Raw genomic sequence first — 23,910 nt, forward strand, 5'->3', positions numbered from 1 at the left:
GGGCAGGACTAGGTTGGTTATCTGATCCTCTGGCTACTAAATTTGCATCCCAATGCTTGTATGTTTCAGCGCTCATCTCTTTCAGTGTAGTCTATCAGTCCATTTTATTGTTCAATCTTCCCAGAGGCTGGTATATCATAGAGAATGTGATACACCCAATCAGTGCCATGTTCCTTGGCTCAGGACTTGATGAGGTTCTTTTGGAAATGAGTACCATTCCCTGACTTGATTCTTTCTGGGGTACTGTGCCACCACAGAACTTGCTTTTCAAGGCCCAGGATAGTGTTTTGGGCAGTGGTACAGGTTACTGGGTAAGTTTCTAACCACCTGGTGGTCACCTCCACCACACTAAGTACATGACGCTTGCCTTAGAGTATGCAGCAGTGTGATTTAATTGATCTGCTGTGCATCCCCATACAGGGACAGATGCATTCTCTCCCCAGTAACCTAGCATCTGTCTGTTGATCCATTCTCAGGTTACTTATGAAGGCTTAACTGCTCCAGGAATGTGTCTCAGCAGAAACATGGAAGGACATCTCTTTCTTTCTTTTTAGCTCCCAGTTTTGCTCTGACTATCTCTAGTGGCTGACTATAAATGTCAGACCAGGGATCTGGAAAAAGGCTTGCGAATGTGGATGCTAATTCTGCAGGCCATTTTCTACTCTCATCAGGAATAATTCACTTGGATTAGTATTGATTGGAAGTCTCTTTCTCTGTTTTGTTTTAAAATCCATAAGCCCATTTCCATGCAACATTTTGCTATAGTCGTGATGGTCTGGGAATACTGGATAAAAACAGCATTTTTAGTCTAATAAGAGCTGGTATGTATTATTCTTGTGTACAAACTTTGTTCTCTCCATTGCTAGATTATGATTCAAATAACTAATGAAAATATGGGCTAGAAAATTAATCAGAACAGACCACTTCAGGACACTATTTGAAATGTCATATAAGTATGAATGTGAAACGTTCATAAGTACTCTTCAAGAACAACTTTTTTTTTTTTTTTTCCAGTTGTGCACCCATATGTAATTTCGCCCTAGAGCATTTCTTCGGCATTTGTTTGTGAATTTCTATTAGTTCATCTAAAAGGTGTGTTAAAATCAAATAAAATACCTATATTTGATATTTGATTACTAAGCTAGTTGCCCCATAAAAGAAAAAGAACATTAGATTGGGTTTGGCTGAAATATATTAGCCATCTTTCGTTTCCATGTATGCCTGACCAATTTGCTTGAAACTTGTAATCCTCCACAGTTTTTCAAATATATGGCATATCAGAAAGTATTCAAATACATTGTAAAAGTTCTCAGATTACTGCATGAATTCTCACCAATGAATTATGGGGGAATTTCATCTGGAACTGTTGACTTGAATACATATATTAAATCTAAATGTTCATCACTCCCATCAGCACCATGCCCATATTGCATTCCTTTTTCCTTATTAAAATTAATTTCATTAGAGAATTGACTGTCATTTACCTTTGTGAATACTCAGGCAAAGAAAATGTTGAATACTTCAGCTCTGTCTGCAGTTTGCCTTCCCTTCTGTTTATTAAATCCTTTTACTCTCCTCTGTTTTCTTCTTACTTCTGACATTTTAACAGAAATTTTCTTTGACATCTACAACTGAAATATATTTCACATACGAATCTACATGAATTTATTCTCCCATATTTATGTTGTTCCTTTATAGAAGTCCTCAGACACATGCCATTTTTCCCAGATCTCATAAAATTCCATTTGCATTTTCAGATATTTGAAGCTTTCCTGATGCAGGAACCATAATTTCTCTCTGTGCTCACTGTCTTTGAACTCTCTGAGTAGGATAGTTTACCATTATATATTTAGAATAGCCCCTTTCAAAACCTACCAGTTCACCCAAACTCTATCCCTTACATTATTTTCTCAGGAGGTCTCAGGCTCAGTTCTGAGTTGTGTCAAAGCTGTTTTCCCAATTATTTCTTTCTGTGCATTAGCAAAGGCTGTTATTTTATGATTACTTTCACCACCAAATTATTTTCCACCTTTGGGTTGTCAATCAATTCCTTCCTGTCAGTTAGATTTGAAATGCTGCTTCACTAGTAAAAACAAAGTCCTACCTTCAGAAACTGAAACTTTGTCCCCAACACTGGCAATCCGTGCACCTGTTTTGTCTGTATCCTCATACGAGGGACCCATATAATCTAAAGTTATACAGATTTTTAAAATCTGCCTTATTAACTGGCCTTTTGATGCTTCTGATTGTAGTTCAAAGACTCCTTCTTGTCTCCTCTTCCAATCTTCTGTTTCACTTAAGATCCTAAGCATGAAACAGTGTGTTCTTTCCCCTTTTGATCTTTACCCACAGATACAAAACTCTTTCATACCTTTTCTTCTCCTTTATTTGATGCTATTCTGTTGTATAACAAACACGGTACAGTGTTTTCTTTTACTGAAAACAGGAAAATTCAGGCAATAGGATTTATTCATTTTTGATCGTCTCATAAACTCTCCCATTCTTAGTCTTCCTCAAAGCTTTATGTGATGTACATGGAACATCTTATCCTGTTTTCTCCTGTTTCTGTGAGAAAACAGGATAAGATGAGATGAAAAAAACAATCATACACTCTTTACCAGGCAAGACAGAGAGAACCTATTTTTCTCATGTATTTCAAACTCTAGAAAGACAGAATCAATAGAAAGAATAAGGCTGGAAAGGACTTCTGGAGGTCATCTAGTCCAAGCTTTTGCTCAAAGAAAAGTTCAGAGCTAGATCAAGATGCTTGATCAAGACCTTGTCCTCTTAAGTTTTGACAATCAGAAGATTTTTAACTCTGTCCAGCAAAATGATCTTCTATATGTTTTCACTTCATGACATAATTGGGCTTGAACATATATTCTATGTATATTGGATGTTTCCGTTTCCTACAGTAGCCAGCAGTGACTGGGAGAGCACCTGAAATGTTTGGTTATCTAGTTGCCTAAAACCTGTTCTAATTACATAGATTTGTTATGAGGAAAGGCAGGGGGAGAAAGTCATGAGGAGACAGGCATCTAGCCTTGGTTTATGATGAACACTTATCTTATCAACCTACTGTTAATAAAGTCACTAAAACCATAAAAAGCAAGATTTAATTTTAACTTGGTTTACTGGCCTGCTTTAGCAATGGCTAAAGGTGATAGTTTGGAAAAATATTAATCAGAGTTAGCTATTTAAAGTCAGACCTATTTTTTTCAGCAGTTTCTGCAGGAAAGTTCATCATCAGCCATCAGCCATGAAGATTCTTAACTACCTCCTGGTCTACCGAAGGTTCCTGCTCATTGTCCTCACCCCACTGCTTTTACTTCCACTCCCACTCATCATCAAAACCAAAGTAAGTGACCTGCTGTGACAGGTAATTATTTTGCAGCTGTATGTCAAGCTTGAGACTCCCAGATCTTTTCAAAATTGCTTCATTATGTTTGCACTGTGGATTTTTGTTTGTTTGTTTGGTCAACTCGCAGTATTTTCATAGAAATGTATAGAAGACAACAGCTTTAATGTAAGATTCTGTGCTGGTTGCATGAAGCTCTGAATTATATATATATTTTCTTGTTTGGGAAATGTTTTTCTCATTTAACATCACCCAGACCACCTTGAAAATCCTGTCCTTACTATTACATTTTGGCTACTTTTAATCAGCTCTGTATGTTTGACAGTGGAGTTGAACTGACAGATGAAATTACCTTTTTATTTGATGATAGATTTTGTTAAGTTCATCATATACTGTGTTGTCTGACAGCAAATGACTGGAATGAATGTTCTGAGAAATTCCCTCTGGTTCCTAAATATAGCATAGGTTATGGTAGAACACCTTACTTTTATTTCACTTGAAATAAATTCTGCTGGCATTCAGTAACCCTTGTGACGACTCCAGGCTGATGGAACAGCTATCTTATTGTATTAGTGCTTCCATTTGGCACAGCCTGATATCAGCAGAATGAAATGGAATTCTCCTGTGATGCGTTATCACACATGCATTATACATTGCATGTATAATGAAAATACATTAAAGTCCAGTTCAGAAGTCCTCGCATCACATATAGATAGCAGATACAGAGCAACAGGCTTCACGCTGTCTCACTTCACAGTTTCACTATTCCTCTCTGAGCATTAGGAATCTGCAAAGTTCTTAATGTGGTGGTACTTAAGTGAGATAAATATTTGTTAGATGATAAGTGAATTGGCATTCTTAAGTTGTTTCATATATAACACAAGCTTTCCCCAAAATAAATGCTAGACATAGATGACTGACTTCGATTTAATCTTGATTTCAGTAAGAGGTTCCCAGCCCCATTTCATTCAGTTCCTCTTCTATTGCAAACAGTCTCTGTTGCTGTTAAGTAGTTTCATATCCTAACCATTGACATTAAAAGATCTAATCCATTTTCTTCAAGAGCAGAAATATAAATCAAAACTATAAAAAATGGGCTTCTAGGATTCTAGAAGAAACTAGGTTCACTTAATCTCTTTATATTTGGCTGCATCCTCAGTTGTTTCTATGTTTACTCTTCCTCCCTCAGCCGAGACTTTTCTCATTTGTTCTTTATCAGCAAAGAGATGGCTGCATTTTACTGGCAGCACTGAAATAAATCCTGTTTTCCAGAATTCTGAATGAAAGTCACTTACTAAAATTACAAGTCTTAAGAACAGTAACTGTGTTTCTTGTCAGGCTCGGACAATATTTTTCATATTAGATGTTATTCTCACCTTATTGATACTGGTGACAAAATTTAATTGATTACAGAAGAGCCAAAATTTGACTTATTATTGACTGCAAACACTCCAAGAGGTTTAAAAGTTGCATTCTGTGTGCTTGCAGCTGCAGAATGTGATGTTTGCTTGTAACAGAAATAGTACATGTAGCCAGCAGGAGCAGGAAGGTGATCATCCCCCTGTACCTGCTCTGGTGAGGCTGCACCTCAAGTATTGTGTTCAGCTTTGGGCCCCCTGCTACAAGAAGGACATCGAGGCCCTGGAGCATGCCCAGACAAGGGCTACGAAGCTGGTGAGGGGCCTGGAACACAAGTCCTGTGAGGAGCGGCTGAGGGAGCTGGGGTTGTTTAGTCTGGAGAAGAGGAGGCTCAGGGGAGGCCTTATTGCTCTCTACAACTACTTGAAAGGAAGGTGTGGGGAGCTGGGGGTCGACCTCTTGCAGATAACTAGCAATAGGACTAGAGGGAATGGCCTCAAGTTGTGCCAGGGGAGGTTCAGGCTGGAAATGAGAAGACATTTCTTCTCAGAAAGAGCAGTCAGGCATTGGGACGGGTTGCCCAGGGAGGTGGTGGTGTCACCGTCCCTGGGGGTGTTCAAAGAAAGGTTGGACCTGGCACATGGTCATGGTTTAGTGGGTGATATTGGTGGTAAGGGGATAGTTGGACCAGATGATCTTGGAGGTCTTTTCCAACCTTAATGTTTCTATGACTCTATTATTTATGTTCATTCATGGTCCGAGAAAGCTCCAGAATGAGCTATACGATTAATTGTGCTTGAAGGAAAAGGAAACTGTCTTTTTTTCTGCCCTTTCATAAGTGGTAGAATTTAAGTCTTCCAAAAAATTCTTTAGAAATATTTACAGACTGTTTTGTACCTTAGCAAGATTATCAATAGAAGACAGTAAGTACCCTGAATCCAGGTCCCTTGACTCATACTAGTTCCAGGTGGAGGTAATCTCTCAGCTGACATAGCTGTACTTTTTGCAATTGTGACTTTTTTTTTCCTTCTGTGTGATCCACTCCTGTTTTCATTGGTGTTATTTGTATTCTAGGAAGCAGAATGTGCATACACACTGTTTGTAGTTGCCATCTTTTGGCTCACAGAAGCTTTGCCGCTGGCTGTTTCAGCTTTGCTCCCTGCCTTTATGTTCCCATTGTTTGGTATAATGGAATCCAAGGAGGTAATCTTTTTCTTTTTTCCTATCATACTATAGATTTAAATAACAAAATCTGCAAAGAAAGAACAGGATGGGTTAAATCCATGGATTTGCTGAGTGCCAGTCACAGTAGGCCTATCTCAAGCTCATGTGATTTGTCCTTAGGACTAGTCCATATTTCTTTTTTACTTTTTTTTTTCTTTTTTCCTAGGTTGTGATTCAGTGCTTAGATGCCACTCAATGGGAAAATGCTAGATAGATTTAAGATATCCTTAATGTTACGGAAGCAGTATGATACAGTAAAGACCCCCTGTGCAAAATCTATCTGCACATCAAAGAGACGACACCACAGATGATGATATTTTAAATCTCTATGTTTAAAGGTGTTCTTTTCTCTGTTCAATAGGTGGCTATGTTAATAAAAAGCAGCATTTCATTGGTTATTTAGATTGTATGTGAGACGTGACTGATGATCTTAGGTTGTTTGTATGGCAAGCCTTATTTTTCTTTGGGTTTTAACATTGTGTTCTTTAGTGCATTGTTATTTGGTTTAAATGAAATTAAGAGCTTTAATGAAATTTTACATGAAACCTTTAATGAAAGTTTAAACCAAAAATCTTTCTCTGTATGCATTTCAATATATATCTGTATTGAACTGATAATATCAAATACTGACAGAAAGTCACCATCTAATTAACAAAACATTTTTTTGTTTTTATTTCAGGTGGCATCTGCTTATTTTAAAGACTTTCATCTGTTGCTAATGGGAGTAATTTGTTTGGCAACATCAATAGAAAAATGGAATTTCCACAAAAGAGTGGCTTTGAGAATGGTGATGTTGGTGGGTGTCAACCCAGCATGGTACGTGCTAAACAATGTCTTGGAGGACATTAATACTTGTGGAAAGCTTCGAATTCCAGAAATAATTGCCTACTGCTTATTCTGCAGTAGATATCCACCCTTTCTTTTCTACTGAAACAAAGCAGATATTTGAAATGATATGATTGATTTGTAGGTGACACTTTATTATTTTGCTGAAATACTAATTATAGCACTGAAAGTTCCCTACAGTGATTCTGCTCATAATAAGGAACCTTTTAAACAGCAACAACAACAACAAAAACTTATGAATATGTGAATAATGTAAGGGTCCTGTTTCCTAGTAATGGTTAGTACTTTCCATACCTGATGCCTACAACCAAAAATCTGTGCTATGCTTTATATTTATCTGTATCTCAGTACTGTTTGCAAAATTCTGGAAACTTCACGAATACAAAAAAAGGAGTTGAGATACAGAAGAGAGAAAATAAAGTCATAAAAGTTGTGTTGGCAAAGGAAAAACACATGAAGCACAATGTCTCTATTTATGTTTTTTTCTTTGTCAACTTGTGAAGAAAATATCAAAGGAATAGGAACTCCCCCAGCTGGATGAGGTGATGAGAGAAATGAAATCTCGCACTCTTTACTGACTTGCTATCAACATATATCTTATGAAGTGAAAACTTTTCTTTACTTGCAAGGAAAGCTTCTAGGAAAGCTTTAGGCCCCCAGATTCATCTGTCAGCACACCAGTGAGGCTGCAGATAAGATCTGTAAAATGAATCTGGCTTCCCAGAATATACAATGCTTATGACTCCTTCTCAGAAAACAGAAAGTGATGGGAGGTAAAAAGTCAGAAACTTTCTTTCTCTCTCTCTTTCTCTCTTTCTCTCTTTCTCTCTTTCTCTCTTTCTCTCTTTCTCTCTTTCTCTCTTTCTCTCTTTCTCTCTTTCTCTCTTTCTCTCTTTCTCTCTTTCTCTCTTTCTCTCTTTCTTTCTCTTTCTCTCTTTCTCTCTTTCTCTTTCTCTCTCTCTTTCTCTCTCTCTTTCTCTCTCTCTTTTTCTTTCTTTCTTTCTTTCCTTTCTTTCTCTTTCTCTTTCTCTTTCTCTCTTTCTCTTTCTCTCTCTTTCTCTTTCTTTCTTTCTTTCTTTCTTTCTTTCTTTCTTTCTTTCTTTCTTTCTTTCTTTCTTTCTTTCTTCCTTCCTTCCTTCCTTCCTTCCTTCCTTCCTTCCTTCCTTCCTTCCTTCCTTCCTTCCTTCCTTCCTTCCTTCCTTCCTTTCTTCTCTTTCTTTCTTTTCCTTCTTTCTCTTTGACAAAATACTCCTTACATTCTTTTTCTACTGTATGCAGTTATCTTTTGGATGAAATCTTGAAAGGGAAAATACAAGTCAATGGTGTGCTCCACTAACCAAACACTGCTGAGGAACATGCTGTGGATGCAGAAACCTGCATCCGGCTGCTGAAGATACCTGGAGCAGTTCCACAGATAGCTTTGTAACCCTGAGGAAGCAGAATCCCTCCTATCTCAGCTCTATCACACTTCCTAATTATGGTAACAGGATAAGTTTATGATAAGATGATCTGTGAAGGAGAGGATCCTCCTGCCTCTCAGCATCTGTTGCTCATAAGCTGTGTGCCACTGCAAAGTGATGCACACTGTTCTTTGTGCATGACCCTCCTCCTCCACTAGCAAGAGTCCCCAGACAGTTTGTGCACACTGGAGCCACATCCAGCCCAAGGCAGAGATATCACTGTAGAAGTTTCCTGCAGTAGAGGACATGGGGAATACAGTAGTGGGTGTAGGACAGCAGGAGTGTTTTCAGCAGGACTAGTGTTTTCTGCATAAATGTTTCTCCTGAAAACACAATTCTTCCCCAACTTCCATCTGAGGACCTAATCAAGAACTGAGTAAAGTTAATGGGATTTATAATAGTGCTGACAATTTGTGTTGAATCAGGTCTGCCACTTGCAGTTCTGCAGATCATTTTGTCGTTATGCAATTAAAAGTGCATAGAGGAAAGACAGGGTATCAAGGTATTGAACTTTTTGTGCCCATATTGAGAAAAAATGCAAGTTTGAAATGTTTTTGCCATTAGCTGAAATGAAAGGCTATGAGAGGCACTGTGAATGCTATTTTTATGTCATAATACATTGCTTACATTATTTTCATATTAAATCTCATTTTCATGTGCTGAGTAATCAGCACACAAAGCTTTTGATCTAGGCCAGACAAAGAGTTTTTCAGGTTGCACAAGTGACTTCTCATAAACTGCTGTAACACCGCAGTCCCTTCACTCATGTTTGCTGCCTTGCTATGGTGATGCATGGCAGGTGTCCTGTGACACTGCCAACACCTTGGGACAAGAAGCCAAGAGAACTAGTCTCATTTACAACTGCAAGAGATGCATTAAATATGGCAATGTAGTCTGTATGTCAGATTTAACCTAAGATCACCAGATGTGACAGAATATTTGCTTTTTTTTTAGTGCAAACCTAGAGCGACTCTAGTAAGATAGATGCAGTTCCTATCTTGAAGCAAACTTAGCACAAGCTGCGCCAGGAACAGACCAAAACTTATAATGACCTTCTCTTATAATGACCTTCACTTTCCTATTTAATATGAAATAAAACTTTTATCGAAGCACAAATAATCCCTAGACTTTGAGGTGTAGGTTAAAAACTAAGTGCCACCTACTGAATTGCTAATACTTCTCCCTGTAACACCTGGACTGATATCCAGAGGACTCACAGCCTAAGCGACTCACAGCCCAGAATTTTGAGCTAGCTTGTACAATACAAGACTAATAGCATTAGCAGCATAGCCATTTTAAGTTTTGTCTGAATTTGAGACATGCATGGCGCTCTTTCTTCAGAGGTGATTCATATACAGCATTATTCTGTAAATAAACATTATTTCTTCCATTTCCATTTATATTTATATTTTCCATTTTATATCTATATTCGACCCTTATAACTCTATTTCAGTGTGAAAATATGTTTGATCAAAATCATTCTAATTCCTCAGCTTCCTCAGAGGTCAGTTACAAGCAGTAAATGTTTACTGTTTCTTATGTTCAAGCTTTCTGTTGAAAATGCTTTCCATTTATATTAAACAGCCTGGTGATAGGAGGTGTTGCTGCAGCAGTAACAGACTCGTCTCTCCCGTTCCAGGCTTACGCTGGGTTTCATGGTGAGCTGTAGTTTCTTGTCGATGTGGCTCAGCAACACCTCTGCGGCTGCCATGGTGATGCCGATTGTAGAGGCTGTAGCTCAGCAGATCGCCGCAGCTGAAGCAGAAGCCGACGCACTGGAGATGTCTTACTCTAATGGCTCCACCAACCTGGCGCTGGAGCTCGATGGTAGGCATACGGTGCAGTTTTCATTTGCCCACCCTCACTCTGCAGCACGCCATACACCACATAACATGAAGTTGAAGGGCTAGGGAAGTAATAGCATCATTATGGGTTTTGTTGAGAGACATCTCTTTGATTACTGTGCACGAGGCCTCTCACATTCACAAAGATTAATTAAAACTGAACAGGTGCAGAATACGGCAGGAGAGGAGAAGACAAGAGGCTGGCTTGCCCAGCCTAGTAAAATGAAGTCTGAAAAAAAATATGACTACAGGCTATAAATACACAGGAGGTTAAATGTTAGCAAGAGAAAAGAGCTCTTTAAGCTCTAGGGTAACACTGGAAGAACAAATGAATCTAAACTGGTTAAATACACAGCTGAATTGTAAATTAGGAGAAGATTTCTCATCGTTATAAGATTGAGACCCTGGGGTAATATGAGTTGTGGAGGATTAGGGCACAACTTAGCTGTTTTGCACTTGTAATTGTATTCATGGGATGATACAGAGCAGTTGCAAGGAATGGGATATGCTGATAGAGACGTTCCAGTTTTGTACCCCTAGACACTTATTTGTCTTTCTGTCAATGTCTTACAGAAAATATAGGAGAATGTGAAAACAGCGACTGGACAGAGAAAGGCAAACAAGTTAATGGGTAATAGTTATTCATTTCCTAAGTTTTCTCTTAAGAATTCATCTAAGTAGAACATCTGTTTATTGCAATTAATACTTATGTTTTTGCAGATATGACAACGATATGAGTAGTACTGTGTGCACAATTGAAAAGGAAAATGAAAAAGAAAAGGAACAGGTATGTAAGGTATCTTTTCTTATGCTGCTAATGAGTGCAATTTGGTTTTAATACAAATCTCACTCCTATGTAACACCTAATATGGTGCTGCTAGCAGTGAAGCTAGTTTTAAGTGAATAAATATATGTGTAGATACACATATACATACAATTTGCTTACTTTGTTATTTTGTTAGTGGGTTTGTGCTTCCAAGGTGTTTTATATAATTAAACCAACCTCATCAGAGAACAGATTCTATGTATCAGGTGTATATATATCAGTGTTTGTAAAGGAAGTTCCTGTGTAAAGACTGAGGCAGTTCAGGCAAAGGACTTCAGGGTTTGACTCTCCCTTCTTTTCCTTTGCATGAATAATTGCACTGCCACTGCAAACCAAACCACACTTCGTATGGCTGTATTACCAGCAAATTGTTTGACTGTTCTGGGATATCCTTGAATCCTATTTTTGTGCTTGATGGTGAGGCCTTCTTATATGTTAATCAGTCTATATTCTTACTAAGCAGAACCTACCACCTGCTGAAACAGGGAGAAAAAGCAGAGAGGACAAATACAGTGGGATTTTCAAAGTGATGTGCTTATGTATTGCTTATTCTGCTACCATTGGAGGGTTGACAACAATCACAGGAACATCGACTAATTTGATTTTTGCTGAGCACTTCAATACGTAAGAGACTATATTAAATTATTTGTATTCTTCTTAATCCAGAATTTTAACTGATCTTCCTTGAGCTCTCAAATGGCTCCCGTAAAATGCATTAGAAACCTTACCCTTTGATTTCATCGTACTTGATTCTGTTACTTTCTTTTCTTTATTTTTGTTAAAGGGTTAAAATGAAATTGCATGGTTGTATTTGACTTACATGGAGATCTGTTAGCGATTATCCAATACATACTAAAGGATGACCATTCTTTGGTTGAGGAGTACTCCACTCTTTGAGTATCTGCATGGAAAAGAATGGGATTGTATGAAGAGAAAAACACTACTAAGTTCGGGTCCACTTAGCAGAAAGAATCAGGAGACTTCCAGGAGACTATGCTTAGTGCATTGCTGAAATGAGAAATTTAGGTCTGTTAGTCAAAGAGAAAGCAAATCATTTCAAGCCAATCTGAAACTTTACTTTCAACGGAACACTTTGGTTTGAGGTTATTAATTTTTTTAATATTCCTTTTCTAATTAAAAGTACTTCAAAATTAAATTTGGCAGGTGTTGTTCCAGACCTTTTGAAAAACCAATAGTTCTTGTTTAACTTTTTTTTTTCTTCTGCAAATTACTCATTGCCAGAAATATTCCTACCCTAATTTTAACACAGAAAAAGAATAAACCACAATCCTGTTATTACCCTCTGCCCAATATTCTGTATTGTAGACAGCAGAACAGTGAAACCTGTATTCTGTGAATGGATGAAATTTGCCTTCAACATACTGGTAAAGAGAGCTGAAGTGGTACAGTCTGTAAAACAGTCTGCACCAGACCTTGTAGCAACATTGCTGATAGCAACAATGGAACAGTACAGAAATTATGAGAGATTGCCTGTTATTGGGGCAAAACAAACAGGGCAGATTGTGGCGTTGTAAGTCCTTCAGACTTTTAAACATGTAAGTTTAAACATATAAGTTATAAACTTACAACTTTTAAACATACAAGCATTTCTGGTTCAAGCAGGCTTCATACTCAAAAGCCTAGGAGAATCCAAGATCAATTACTAGGGATAAGAACTGTTCTTGTTCATTTCCCTGAAGTTGTAGGAAACCTGAAAAAAACTGGCTTGCAGCTGGTTTTTCAGTTTGTCTTAGCTGTTAACAATCTCTTCAAGAATGCATAAGCAGATTGCTGTTCTCTCCCTAGGTCTTCATCCTCTGCTAGGAGCATGAGGTGTACATGGAGCACTGTGTGTATAATCCAGTTTTAAAGCCCACCAGGTTTTTGTTTAATCTTTACACAACCACTGGGCCTAATCCTTAAGTTGTATCTACCACCTAACTGTGCAAATATTTTTTCTCTTTAACTGTCTTGCACCCCTCCACTAAGAGGTCTCAATTGTATTTATGTCCTGTCTGAAGGGGGAATTGACCCATTAGCATGACTTGGACACATCTGCAGTCTACCTTTTTGCATTATAAGCATCATAAGGAGGATAATTCATAAGCATCATAACAAGCATCATAAGGAGGATAATTCAGCAAGAGAGCTGTATACACCAAGAATATGCTTGGGTCTCCACCTCAGTGACAAAACACTGAGGAATTCTATGTTCTTCATAACTTCCCAATTTTAGTATTAAATAAGCTACGATCAGTGTTTATTGTTCTCCCCCTTCCTTCCGTTTCATTTGTAATATGAAAAAGATGAAGAGGAAGGTCGTATTTCTGTGTTAGTGTTGCAGTCTGTGCCTTGCTGGGAATCCTCAGCCTGTTGTTGATTTAGGACATGCAATTAAGCCCTGTTCCACAGAGCAGAAGCAAGCACTGGCAACGACGACGCTAAGCATCCCTGCCAGTGAGACCAACTTCCCCAAGGGCTGCTTTTCAAGACAGAATTGTCACTGATCCTCTCAGGGTCACTCTATTCATTATTTAATTGTGCACAAAGAGACACTACAATATAGTGTCTAGAATATATCCAACTGAAAAAAATATATAAATATTGGCTCTGATACCAAGAAGCTGATTAGAGAGCTGGTAGGCTAAGCATTACTCTACTCACCACTTCCCACGAGATACCCAGAAGCCTTTACTTGCGAGGGGGCATCAGTGAGGATAAGTTGGTCCTCACTGCTCCCTGAACAGATCCTTAGTGGTGCTGGGTCTCTTTCTTCTGACTCCATTTTTGTTGTTGTTTAGTATTTTACCCCTTTCTGTATTGGTATGTTTCCTGTTGAATCATTCAGGCTGCTACAGTCTGCCAAGTACCTCATATCTGCAGTTTTACCTCTCTTATCTTACGTACCTGTGCTGTACAGACTTTCTCACAGCTCTTTCACATGACTAAGCAGTTTCTCCTGAGCTGCAATCCAAGGTTTGCAACTGGGCTGTATCAGTGGCGCCACGGATCCTAGGGCCCAGGCAGCTGCACCCAGGGGAAGGCTATGGAGAGGTTACAGAGGGAAGCCTGTCATACACAGCACTGCCAAGGAGAAAACTGAGCTCTCCCGTGCTTAAGGAAGAGTAAATCCTGTAAGGAAACCTTTGATTCTCCAGTCAGGCTCACTGACAGTTTCCTGAATTTCCCCAATGCCATTCTGATAACTGAGTTTGACCTTCCAACGTGAAGAATCAGACTTTGCCAACATTACATTATTTTCAACCTCAGTAATTTTATAAAAGTCATGAAAAGAATAATCAATCTTGTCTGGATTTGTTCTACGAAACAAGTTTGTTGGCATTTGTACTGTTTCCCTGGAAGGAGTGCACTGTTACTGACCACATCACTACAAAATAGGAATTATTAAAATCAATCACGTTTTCATTTTCTGCAGAAAACAGATCTGGAAAAGAACTAGTTCAGTGTGTCCTGTCCATCCTTGCCTCAGGCAAGACCTATAAGCCAACTATAGCAGATAATCCAGCCAGTGCTACTTAATAGATATTTTTTGTAACCATTTATATTTATTATCCAATCTACCTGAGGAATATTTGCTACTGAAATGAAGATTAGATAACTTTATTGTTAAGATTACTATAAATTCTTAAATATATGTTCAGCACTGCACAAACTCACCGTGAAACCTGACCGACATGAATTAATATTTTATAATGGAGTTGACCCTTTAGTATAAAGTTTTCAAGAGCTTGTTTTCTGTTCAATAAAGAATTATCAAGCCTACGTCAAAAAATAAGATCATAATACTTAACAAGTGATGAAATGCTAAGTCATTGCTGTGCTGATGTCATTTTTCCTATCTTGGAATACGTACATTCAAAAATCAATGTGGCTAATCATCTAATAAAAGCTAAATAGCCATGTAATCTATAAATAGTATATAACAGCCATTTTCACTGTCTCATCACTATGTACAATTGCAATTTACCACATCCATCTCAAGAAGTGGGTAGGCGTTGTAGTTTAGTCCCAGCTGCCACTTTAATTGCAATATATGTCAGCATCATAACAAATATAGGTTAATCCTAGAAATTGCATAACATGTGAGATAGCATTTATAATAAACATTTATTGTCTCAATGACCTATGAGACCATTGCATTTGTTTTTCTTCTAGCAAGGCATGAAATACAAAAGATTGCATAATAATTGAAAATAGTCATTGCAGCCTCCTTCTGGACATTGTGTTTTCCCTTCCATCTGATTTCTGCATGAAGAAAGAAGGCTATCCAAGAAGGCTAGAATTTTCTCACTTGTAGCGGTAGAAGCTCTCTCAGCAGAGCTGCAGGGGCTCAAAGATGAAAAGAAATCTGTTCATAAAGTAAATCGACAAACTAAAGATAGGATTCATTATTCTGGCCTTCTTGCCTGTCTGGCTTCTATCTCATTCAACAGTAAATTTATTTCTTTCAGAAGACCCAAGCCCATTTCTCCTTTTTTGAAATGCACATGGCAGGGAGAGCTGTGGTTGTCAAACCCACATCTGCAAACAGCAGATGAAGGCAGCCTCAAAGAGACAATGTGACTTGAGAGACAATCTACCTGACAGATAAACATCCCCACCTTTTCTGGAAATTAGTAATAATAAATTTCTTTCTAATGAGTTTTGAATACCTTATGGAACCTTCAATAATGAATGTCTCAACATTGTCTCCACTGTTGTCTTCTAAGTTCATTGGAGATTCAAGCATATTTGCTTGTGCTAAAAGTCTCCTTTCAGAGAGCAGCTTTTCTTCAATTCTGCTTCTTTGCAGTCCCAGTGGCCCTTAACACTGTGAGTGGCCCTTCCTTGCCTCCTGAACAGGTTAGACACACCTAGATCAGTGGGATATACACAGATCTGTTGATGATCTGATGCTAAAGCAACTGTGGCACAGCTGCAGGGACAGTTCCTGTAGTAGTCATGATGATCAGGAACAGCATAGGAAGGTGAAGGAAGAGGTCACGAGAGGCCACTTCATGCTGAAGGCAGCTGCCAGCCAGAAGCACTCTCTTGCAGCAGAGGGCTTTCTGGCACTTCTCTCAAGTCTTCATTCCTCATTCCTTTGCAAAGCTTAACTAAACTTTTTTTTTTTTTTTTTTTAAACTTTCATCCAGACGTTACCCAGATTGCAAGTGCATCAACTTTGGATCCTGGTTTATCCTTTCTATCCCCATCACAGTTGTTATTCTGGTGCTCTCCTGGGTCTGGCTCCAGTGGCTTTTCCTTGGGTTTGAGTAAGTAAACGATGTAATCAATAAAAGTAAAGGTTGATGATATAAAAGATGCTTTATACCAGGAGTAAATATTCCACCTAAGTTTAACAGGCTTGTTAAAAAGATAATGCAGCAACAGCGGTTTTACATCCTTGATTAGTAGAGCTGCATCTCTGGAAGGGATAAGAATGCTCTAAAGTAAGGATCCTTGACTACTCAGCCCAGTATGAAAAGTCTATATCATAAATGATGATATCCCTTCCTTTAGAATATACGCACATCACAATTAAATATTGCATGTGTGCAAGACTAAAGAATATGGAAATTATGTGCATTTTAGTCTAAGACCTGAAGATGTTAGACAGGCAGGATGTTGCTCTTTGCTGGAATCAGGGATTGACTTGAATACTTGAGAAATACCTGTGCTATAAGCTGGATGACTCCGTTTCTGAATGTAAAGTAAAAAAGTCCATTTTTTCCAAAATTTGTATGTAGTAGCATGTTTTTCTTTCTCTTGGAGTTTGTGCTTTTAAGGTTTTGCAGAGAATAATATTTATTTTTGGCTGATTCTTCAAAGCCTTGTTTTCCATGAATTCACTAACACCTGCAGAGATAACAATGGGGCCTGCTGTCTTCCAGTTACATGGTTACGTATGGTTCAAGAGATGAAAAGTGAGACTGCCTACTCTTAAGCAGACTTAGAATAAACCCAAGCTTACCAGTCTGTATCTGAACATTTATTCTTTCATTTTTTCTTGATTGTTTTGATAGTGTTCTTTTTAATATTATGGAAGAATGAAAACCTAACTTGTAGCAACTGTTCTGCTGATCAGTATGCAGGCTACTTATGTAATACTAACTTTTTTATTAAAAAAAAGAGTAAAGCAGAATCATGTATGACTTTCATTAAACAGACAGATTATGCTTTTGATTGTTTCAATTACTTCCCATGATTAAAGCTTCACCCTTCTTGTGAGCAACATCTGAAATGTCCTAAACCCATTATAGGATAAAACAAATGAGCTAGTCTATAGCAGGACACATTTTGTTGCTGCCTCTTTCAATCTCCCACTGGACTTTTCCAATTAATTCCAATGTGCTCAGTTTAATATGTGATAATTAAATGGGAGACACTGCATTGTAAAGTGAGAAATTTTTGTAAAATGCTATTGCTAACTGGAAAGGGTGGACATTTTTTTCTTCTGCATACACTGTTAATCCATCCTTCAATATTGCTGATTTACCTTCCAGTTTTAAAAGCATGTTCAAGTGTGGCAAGAAAAAAACAGCTAGAGAAGAGGCCTCAGCAAAGGTGATTCAGGAAGAATACAAGAAGCTTGGACCAATGAGGTATGTCAAACTATGAACCTGCAGACAGGAACAAGTAAACCCAAGTGTGAATTCAAGAAAATGTATAACCCATTGTGTTTCTGCTATAGCTACCCAGAAATTGTTACACTTGTCCTATTCATTTTAATGACACTGCTGTGGTTTACCAGAGAACCTGGCTTCATCCCAGGATGGTCTTCACTTTTCCCAAAGTAAGTAATCTTTTTGATACACCAGTGAGAACTGTACCATGTCTTAATTGCATACCTGCTTTACTTCACAATAAAAAAAAATAGAAAAGAAAAAATGGAAAAATAATAGAAAAAAATGCATTTAATACTATGGAAAGTTGCCACGATGACATTTTTTAAAACTTTTGTAGTGTATAGAGAATAGGCACAACTCTGGCAGTTCCATAGAGGTATGTGCTGCAATATCTGAAATGTCCTAAACCCATTGCAAGATTAAACAAAGTACCTTCTAAAAAGGATTATGCCTAGCTTTTAGACTTGATCTGGTGATGGAGAAGGCATGATTGGTGTTACTCTTTCCTATTTCCTTGCCAAATCTGCAGTTGCAAGAACAAGATCTTTGGTTAGGATTTTTTGATCTGCGCCATTAATGACAGCCCAACTTCTATGCATACAGGCCAACATCCTCTGCTTTGATAGCTTTAATTATTGATATAAATTACTATCTGTTCATACATAACTCTCACAAAGTCACAGTTAAACAAACCATCAAAAAGCAGGAACTATTCAGGAACTACTACACTTTTGTCCTTTTGCTTCAGCTTGCTTATGTAGTCCCTTCCCCAGGATCACCTAGATCACTAAGAAATTGCTTGGTCTTCCAAGAATCTATAACACAGTGATGCCTGTAATAGCTCCTGTTCTCTTGCTGTAATTACTGTAATTTTGGCATTGTTCTGTGATAAAGGTCTGAATTTTGCTCTAGAGTACTGGGAAGTAATTGGAGGACTGGGAGGAGGGACTGGGAGGAGCAGGACTTTGTGCTGTTTAGGCCCTTGTGGATTTAACGTTTATCACTATCTGAGTCAAAGGCCAGAGTTAGACTCAGATGTTAACTTGATGTTAACATGAATGACATGTGCCCTCACATCCATCATCCCTCCTCTCTTTAAATATGCTCCCACCATTCAGGCAGTCCATCACACACACACAAGCATGCACACACATACCAGTACTCTGCTAGTACATCTGGCAAGGGATATTGCAAGGAATAAATGTAGCCCTTTGAAGATTTAAAGTGGGGAGATTTCATTTATTTATTTATTTATTTTTGGTAGAAATAGCATTAAGAAGTGCATAAAAACTAAGATTGTTTTAAAATGATTTACTTTTTTGTTACCCCAAAAATTGCAAAGGAACATTTTTTCCCTCATAACAATAGACCTGATGATCATTGTCTCATACGAACCACAGTAATCTTAAAGGGTTTTGGAGTGTTGACCTAATCAAGCAATCAGCCAGCTAAGCAATCAGGCTGGCTTTGCCCCCCTTTCTGCCTCATATTAACATTCAGTGCTCATTGAGCTCCATTTAATGAGATACATCTGATACTGAAAAACAGACCTAGTAAACAACCTTTCAGATTTGGGTCTTATTACTCAAATGAATTATTTTAGTCCAGAGATCTACATTTTCCTTTTTGAAGTTGTCTGTTTACTGTTGTCTGAGGAAAATCCTCACTGGATTGAAAATGTTCACTGACAGGGAAAAGCAGAATATTCTCATACTAAGCGTGGTTATAGGTTCCGTGTGGGGATGTTACTTTGTGGATGCTTTCCTTGGAAGGGAATGCAAGCACGTGTCATGTCACATCAAGCCTGAATCATGTTATAATTTCTGTGAGGTAACCTGAAGAGAAACAAAGCATGTGTTATTCTCTAACAAAACCTTTAAGGGGGAAGAAAGCACGTATTACTCTTCAGACATTTCCTATTTCTAGATAGCTTTAATTTATCCATCAATTGCGCTGACAGGCATTAAACCAGGAATTTACAATTTTACTTTCATAAGCAACAGAAAACTTCCCAGTCATGATGAGTGGGGTAAGAAGCCAGCACAGGTACAGCTAGGAGTAGTAGTTAACCATCATCTTTAAAGAAAACAAAGGAAAAACCAGGCAAAAGGCATCTATCAATGCATTGCACTTTTTGCTGTCATGTCCAAGGGGCTTCTGTAGTGCATGAACTGTGGCTTACATCTCTCATGCACTTGTTCACTACTGCCTGTGCGCACACAACCGTTCAGTGTTTTGGATTTCAGTACAGAGTGACAGGCATGTGCACAACTTCCTTAAGTATATGTTAAAGAAAGCAAATGTATGGAAATATTTTCTGCCCTTACATTTATGATAGTGCTTATGTTCTACAGGATTTTATCCCAGTCTTGAGTCAGCCTGAAGGAAGTTCTGTCACCTGCACAGATGAGCTTTGACCTTACTATAAAACTGTCCATTAGACTAGAGGAACAAAGCTGCAATGTCAGAGCTAAAGTAACTTTGAGAACCCCCTGGGCCATTAAGTGAGAACTTTTAGGTAGGTTGCACAACAGTCCCAGGGTCTTAAACTAGACAGGACCATCACCTCATTTCTTATAACATGCTAAAGATCAGAAGCTGCTACATGTTTCTGCATGTCAAGCCTGGTAGAGATTTATTTTATTATAACATGAATTCCCAGAAAGCAACCAGACTTGATTTCAGGGTGGAAAAATATAGGTTCCTCATATTTTGGCATTTACCACTTTCTTTGATAGTTTATTCTGGTAGATACTCATCTCTGTTGCCAAAATAAACAAGACTAATTTACACCTTGTTTGCTGTCTGCATATAGCTTCCAGCCATCTGTTTTTGTCTTTCCCTGCTAGATTACTTTTTTTTTTTTTTTTTTTGTGATAATTGCTTTAAGGATATACTTACCTGGTTTAATTATATCACATTACAAGCTTCCTTTTGACAAACCAAATGGAATGATTCAAGTTGTGCTTTAAGAAACAAATTCTTATCACTCTCACTATCCATGTTCATGTTTTCAGCCCCTCGTGTGCATCTTCACAAGTTACTGAATACCCTTTTAAAATATAGACACTGATTTCTTTGAAATCCCAGCAGAAAGATTGGTATTCAATGATGATATCCTCCCCACTTTTTGAAATGTCAGGCAATTCTTACCCATATTTGTGCTGTATCGGTACTGAGTAGAGTTCATTTTTAAGAAGCATTAATAGCCATACTAAATCAAATGCCTTTCAAACACACTTTACATTTGTAAGTTAATTTTTCTCAAGGAAATTTTGTAGGTCTATCAAAGACTAATCCATTACTGTGCTGCCCTGAGCCCCTGTTACCTCCCTCTGGAGGCAGATAGCAGAATGTTTTAATCAATGTTTATAACACTACAGAGGGAAGTGCAGGGTAAAAATGCCTGTTTCCTCTCCATCTGTTGACAGCAAAGGATCACACATCGCTTCTGCTACAGCAGTTTCCACCTATGTCCTGGCTTGATGCCAGGTTGTAGGGTATTAGCTTCAATTAGATGAATTTCAAGTTGGCCTTTGGCTAGCACTTTATGAACCTCATAAGAAACAGAAATTTCAACACTGGGCTGCAGCTGATTAGAGCTGATATACACAAGGTGGGTTTCCTTCACTGTTCCTCAGGTTTTTGCCTGAATTTGTGTCATCATATTTTCCCTTTTCTTCTTCTCCTTCCTTTTTTTTTTTTTTCATGGTTTATTCCTTTCTTTACTGCTAATACAAGGCCACTGTGTGTTTTTTTTGCCCACAGTCCTCTTTTCTACAATGATATCAGTTGGAGTCATTGTGCATTTTCCTTGATCAATGGATTTTTTTACTTCCTTAAATAACAATCAGATTTCCAGTGTTACAAGCAAGTCGGTATTGTATATGCAATTGCATTACAGCTTGGATAAGTAGACTTTGAAAATTATTAATCTCAAAATTCACCAATTATTGAAGAGCTACTGTCTGGAAAGGTCTCAAGTGTGTCTCCATAATAGTATGACTAACAGTAGGATGTTGTGTGTGTGTCTCCCAAGCAAGTTTTCTGAGAAAAGTGTTTGGCACAAGGAATATTTTTTTGTTCTTTTTTTTGTTGTTGTTGTTGTTAGCAAAATAATTGTACTTTCCTTGTCGAACAAGGGGGTATGCAAAGTCCTGCGCCTGGGGAGAAACGACCCCCAGACAGCAGTGCATGCTGAGGGTTACCCAGTTGGAAAGCAGTTTGGCAGAAAAGGATCTGGGGGTCCTGGTGGACACCAAGTTGAACATGAGTCAGCAGTGTGCTCTTGCAGCAAAGGACTGTGCAGCAAAGGACAGTAGCCAACAGGTCCAGGGAGGTGATCCTTGCCCTGTACCGGTGAGGCCATACATGACCTGAAGAACTGTGTCCAGTTTTGGGCTCCCCAGTACGAGACAGACACAGAGCTACTGGAGGTAGTCCGGCAAAGGGCCACAAAGATGAAGGGACTGGAGCACCTTTCCTGTGAGAGAAGGCTGAGAGAGCTGGGACTGTTTAACCTAGAGAAAAGAAGGCTCACAGGGGATCTTATCAATGTATATAACATTATATGACCCACACACATATAGTATTATATATATAATTTATATAATATATGTATTTTTATATATATATACATATATAAAGTCTTAAAAGAGTGCAGGATAGGATGCTAGAGGAAGGGATTTTCTGATTTTTAACCCCAGTGTACCTGGACCTAGGCTAAAGTTGATATATGGGCAGAACCCTCTGCCTTAACAAACCATTACAAACTTGTTTTTTAAAAGCATATTCTGTGCTAGCAGACAACAGAAAACAGGAGACAAAATGTATTAGTGAGCCACTTCAACTTTTATGGCAGGTTCATTTTGTGACAGTTTTAGCTAAAACTATACTGGCTGTGATATCAGTGTGCTATGCATATTAAGGTTTTGTGAATCTCACCTAATGGTATTGTTAAAGAAAAGGGATCTACCAGAGTATACATTTGTAACGTATAATTAGAGATGATTTTTCCCTTTTGGTGAAAAGCCTTGATTTAATATAAAACCTTAAGCCTGAGATCTGCTGGGAAGCTATGCATGCACCTACTGAAAATGCAGAGAATTATGTAGTATGAGGCTGAGAGGACTAACATATTGGTTCAGGAAAAAAGAATAATTTACAGTAAATATTAAAAAATGACTGAGCTTTAAAAACTGTTGGGTTTGACTTTCTTAGCAAATTTTTTAAATTCTGTTGAATGACTAAGACTATCTTGACTGAAATAAGATGGGATATGTCACCATCTAACAGAATCAGCTGGATGTGTTAAAATGGCCTCAGAGGTCAGCTTTGCACTTTGCCTGGTCTTGTACTCTGTACTAGTTTGAAGGAAATTGGATCAGCTGAAAAAACACTGGTGCAAGGAGTTCTCACGCACAGGAAATGTTCAAAGTAAACACGGCCCTCGTGTCTATGACCACAGCGGTGACAGGCAGAGTAGGATAATAAAGTTCTGCTGTCTTCCCTTAGCTACAAGAGCATCATTCTTTGTGGGTAGGCACAGTGCTCTTAAGGCCTGTTGGACTGGATCTATTACAGAGCATATTAAAATTATTAAATTTACCACTGAACTGTGAAAATGAGTTGTTTAAGCAGCAGCTAATCCCAAGCATCTCCATCCCCCAGCTTATTCCTGCATGACAAAGTAGCGCACGTCTACTCAGGACACAAACTGATGAATTTATAGGGCTTATATGTTCTATTTCTGCAGATGTGGTGGGCTGACACTGGCCAGCTGCCAGACACCCACCCAGCTGCTATCTCAGTCCCCCTCCTCAATAGGGCAGCAGGAAAAAATATGATGGAAGAGCTCGCGGGGAGAGATAAAGACAGGGACACCACATACCACTTACCATCATAGGTAGAACAGAATCAACTTGGCGAAAATTAATTTTATTTACTCTCAATTAAAACAGATTTGGACAGTGAGAAACAAAGGCAAATTAAAACAACACTTTCCCTCCTTCCCTTTCCTGAAGCTCAAATTTACTTCTTCATCCTTGACTCTGTGCCCTTCCACCCTGAGCAGCACAGGGGTTTGGGGAATGGGGGCTGTGGTCAGTCCGTCACAGCTCCTCTCTGCTGCTCCTTTCTCCTCAGACTTTTCCATGGCTCCACCATGGTCTCTTCCTCACGTCTACAGGGGGATCTCTGCTGCCATGCCTGCAGCACCTCCTCCCCCTCCTCCTTCTCCAACCTTGGTGGTCACAAGGCTCTTTCCCTCATTTATTTTCTTCACTCGTCACATCCTATATGGCATTTTTTACTCTTTCTTAAACACATTTTCCTGAATGTGCTGCCAGTTTGGCTGCTGGGCCCA

The 23,910-nt window shown here is 38.4% G+C and overlaps 1 protein-coding gene across 4 annotated transcripts in view; it reads left to right on the top strand.

The window, feature by feature from the left end:
* Positions 1 to 23,910, top strand: part of SLC13A1 (solute carrier family 13 member 1) — a 59,130-nt gene that overhangs the window by 27,290 nt on the left and 7,930 nt on the right. For 2 of the 4 annotated variants that reach the window (XM_080576726.1, XM_080576725.1), the window contains 10 exons: positions 3,226 to 3,358; positions 5,792 to 5,920; positions 6,621 to 6,757; positions 9,887 to 10,074; positions 10,665 to 10,722; positions 10,812 to 10,878; positions 11,381 to 11,541; positions 16,074 to 16,193; positions 17,424 to 17,522; positions 17,612 to 17,713. In XM_080576726.1, the coding sequence (XP_080432852.1) occupies positions 3,260 to 3,358; positions 5,792 to 5,920; positions 6,621 to 6,757; positions 9,887 to 10,074; positions 10,665 to 10,722; positions 10,812 to 10,878; positions 11,381 to 11,541; positions 16,074 to 16,193; positions 17,424 to 17,522; positions 17,612 to 17,713 (1,160 nt within the window). In that variant the 5' untranslated portion in view covers positions 3,226 to 3,259. Of the gene's footprint in view, positions 1 to 807; positions 1,093 to 3,222; positions 3,359 to 5,791; positions 5,921 to 6,620; positions 6,758 to 9,886; positions 10,075 to 10,664; positions 10,723 to 10,811; positions 10,879 to 11,380; positions 11,542 to 16,073; positions 16,194 to 17,423; positions 17,523 to 17,611; positions 17,714 to 23,910 lie in introns of those variants that run through there. The other 2 variants (XM_080576727.1, XM_080576724.1) reach the window with 2 other exon arrangements.

Source organism: Anser brachyrhynchus (genome assembly GCF_964034855.1).
Source record: "Anser brachyrhynchus genome assembly, chromosome: 1".
NCBI lineage: Eukaryota > Metazoa > Chordata > Aves > Anseriformes > Anatidae > Anser > Anser brachyrhynchus.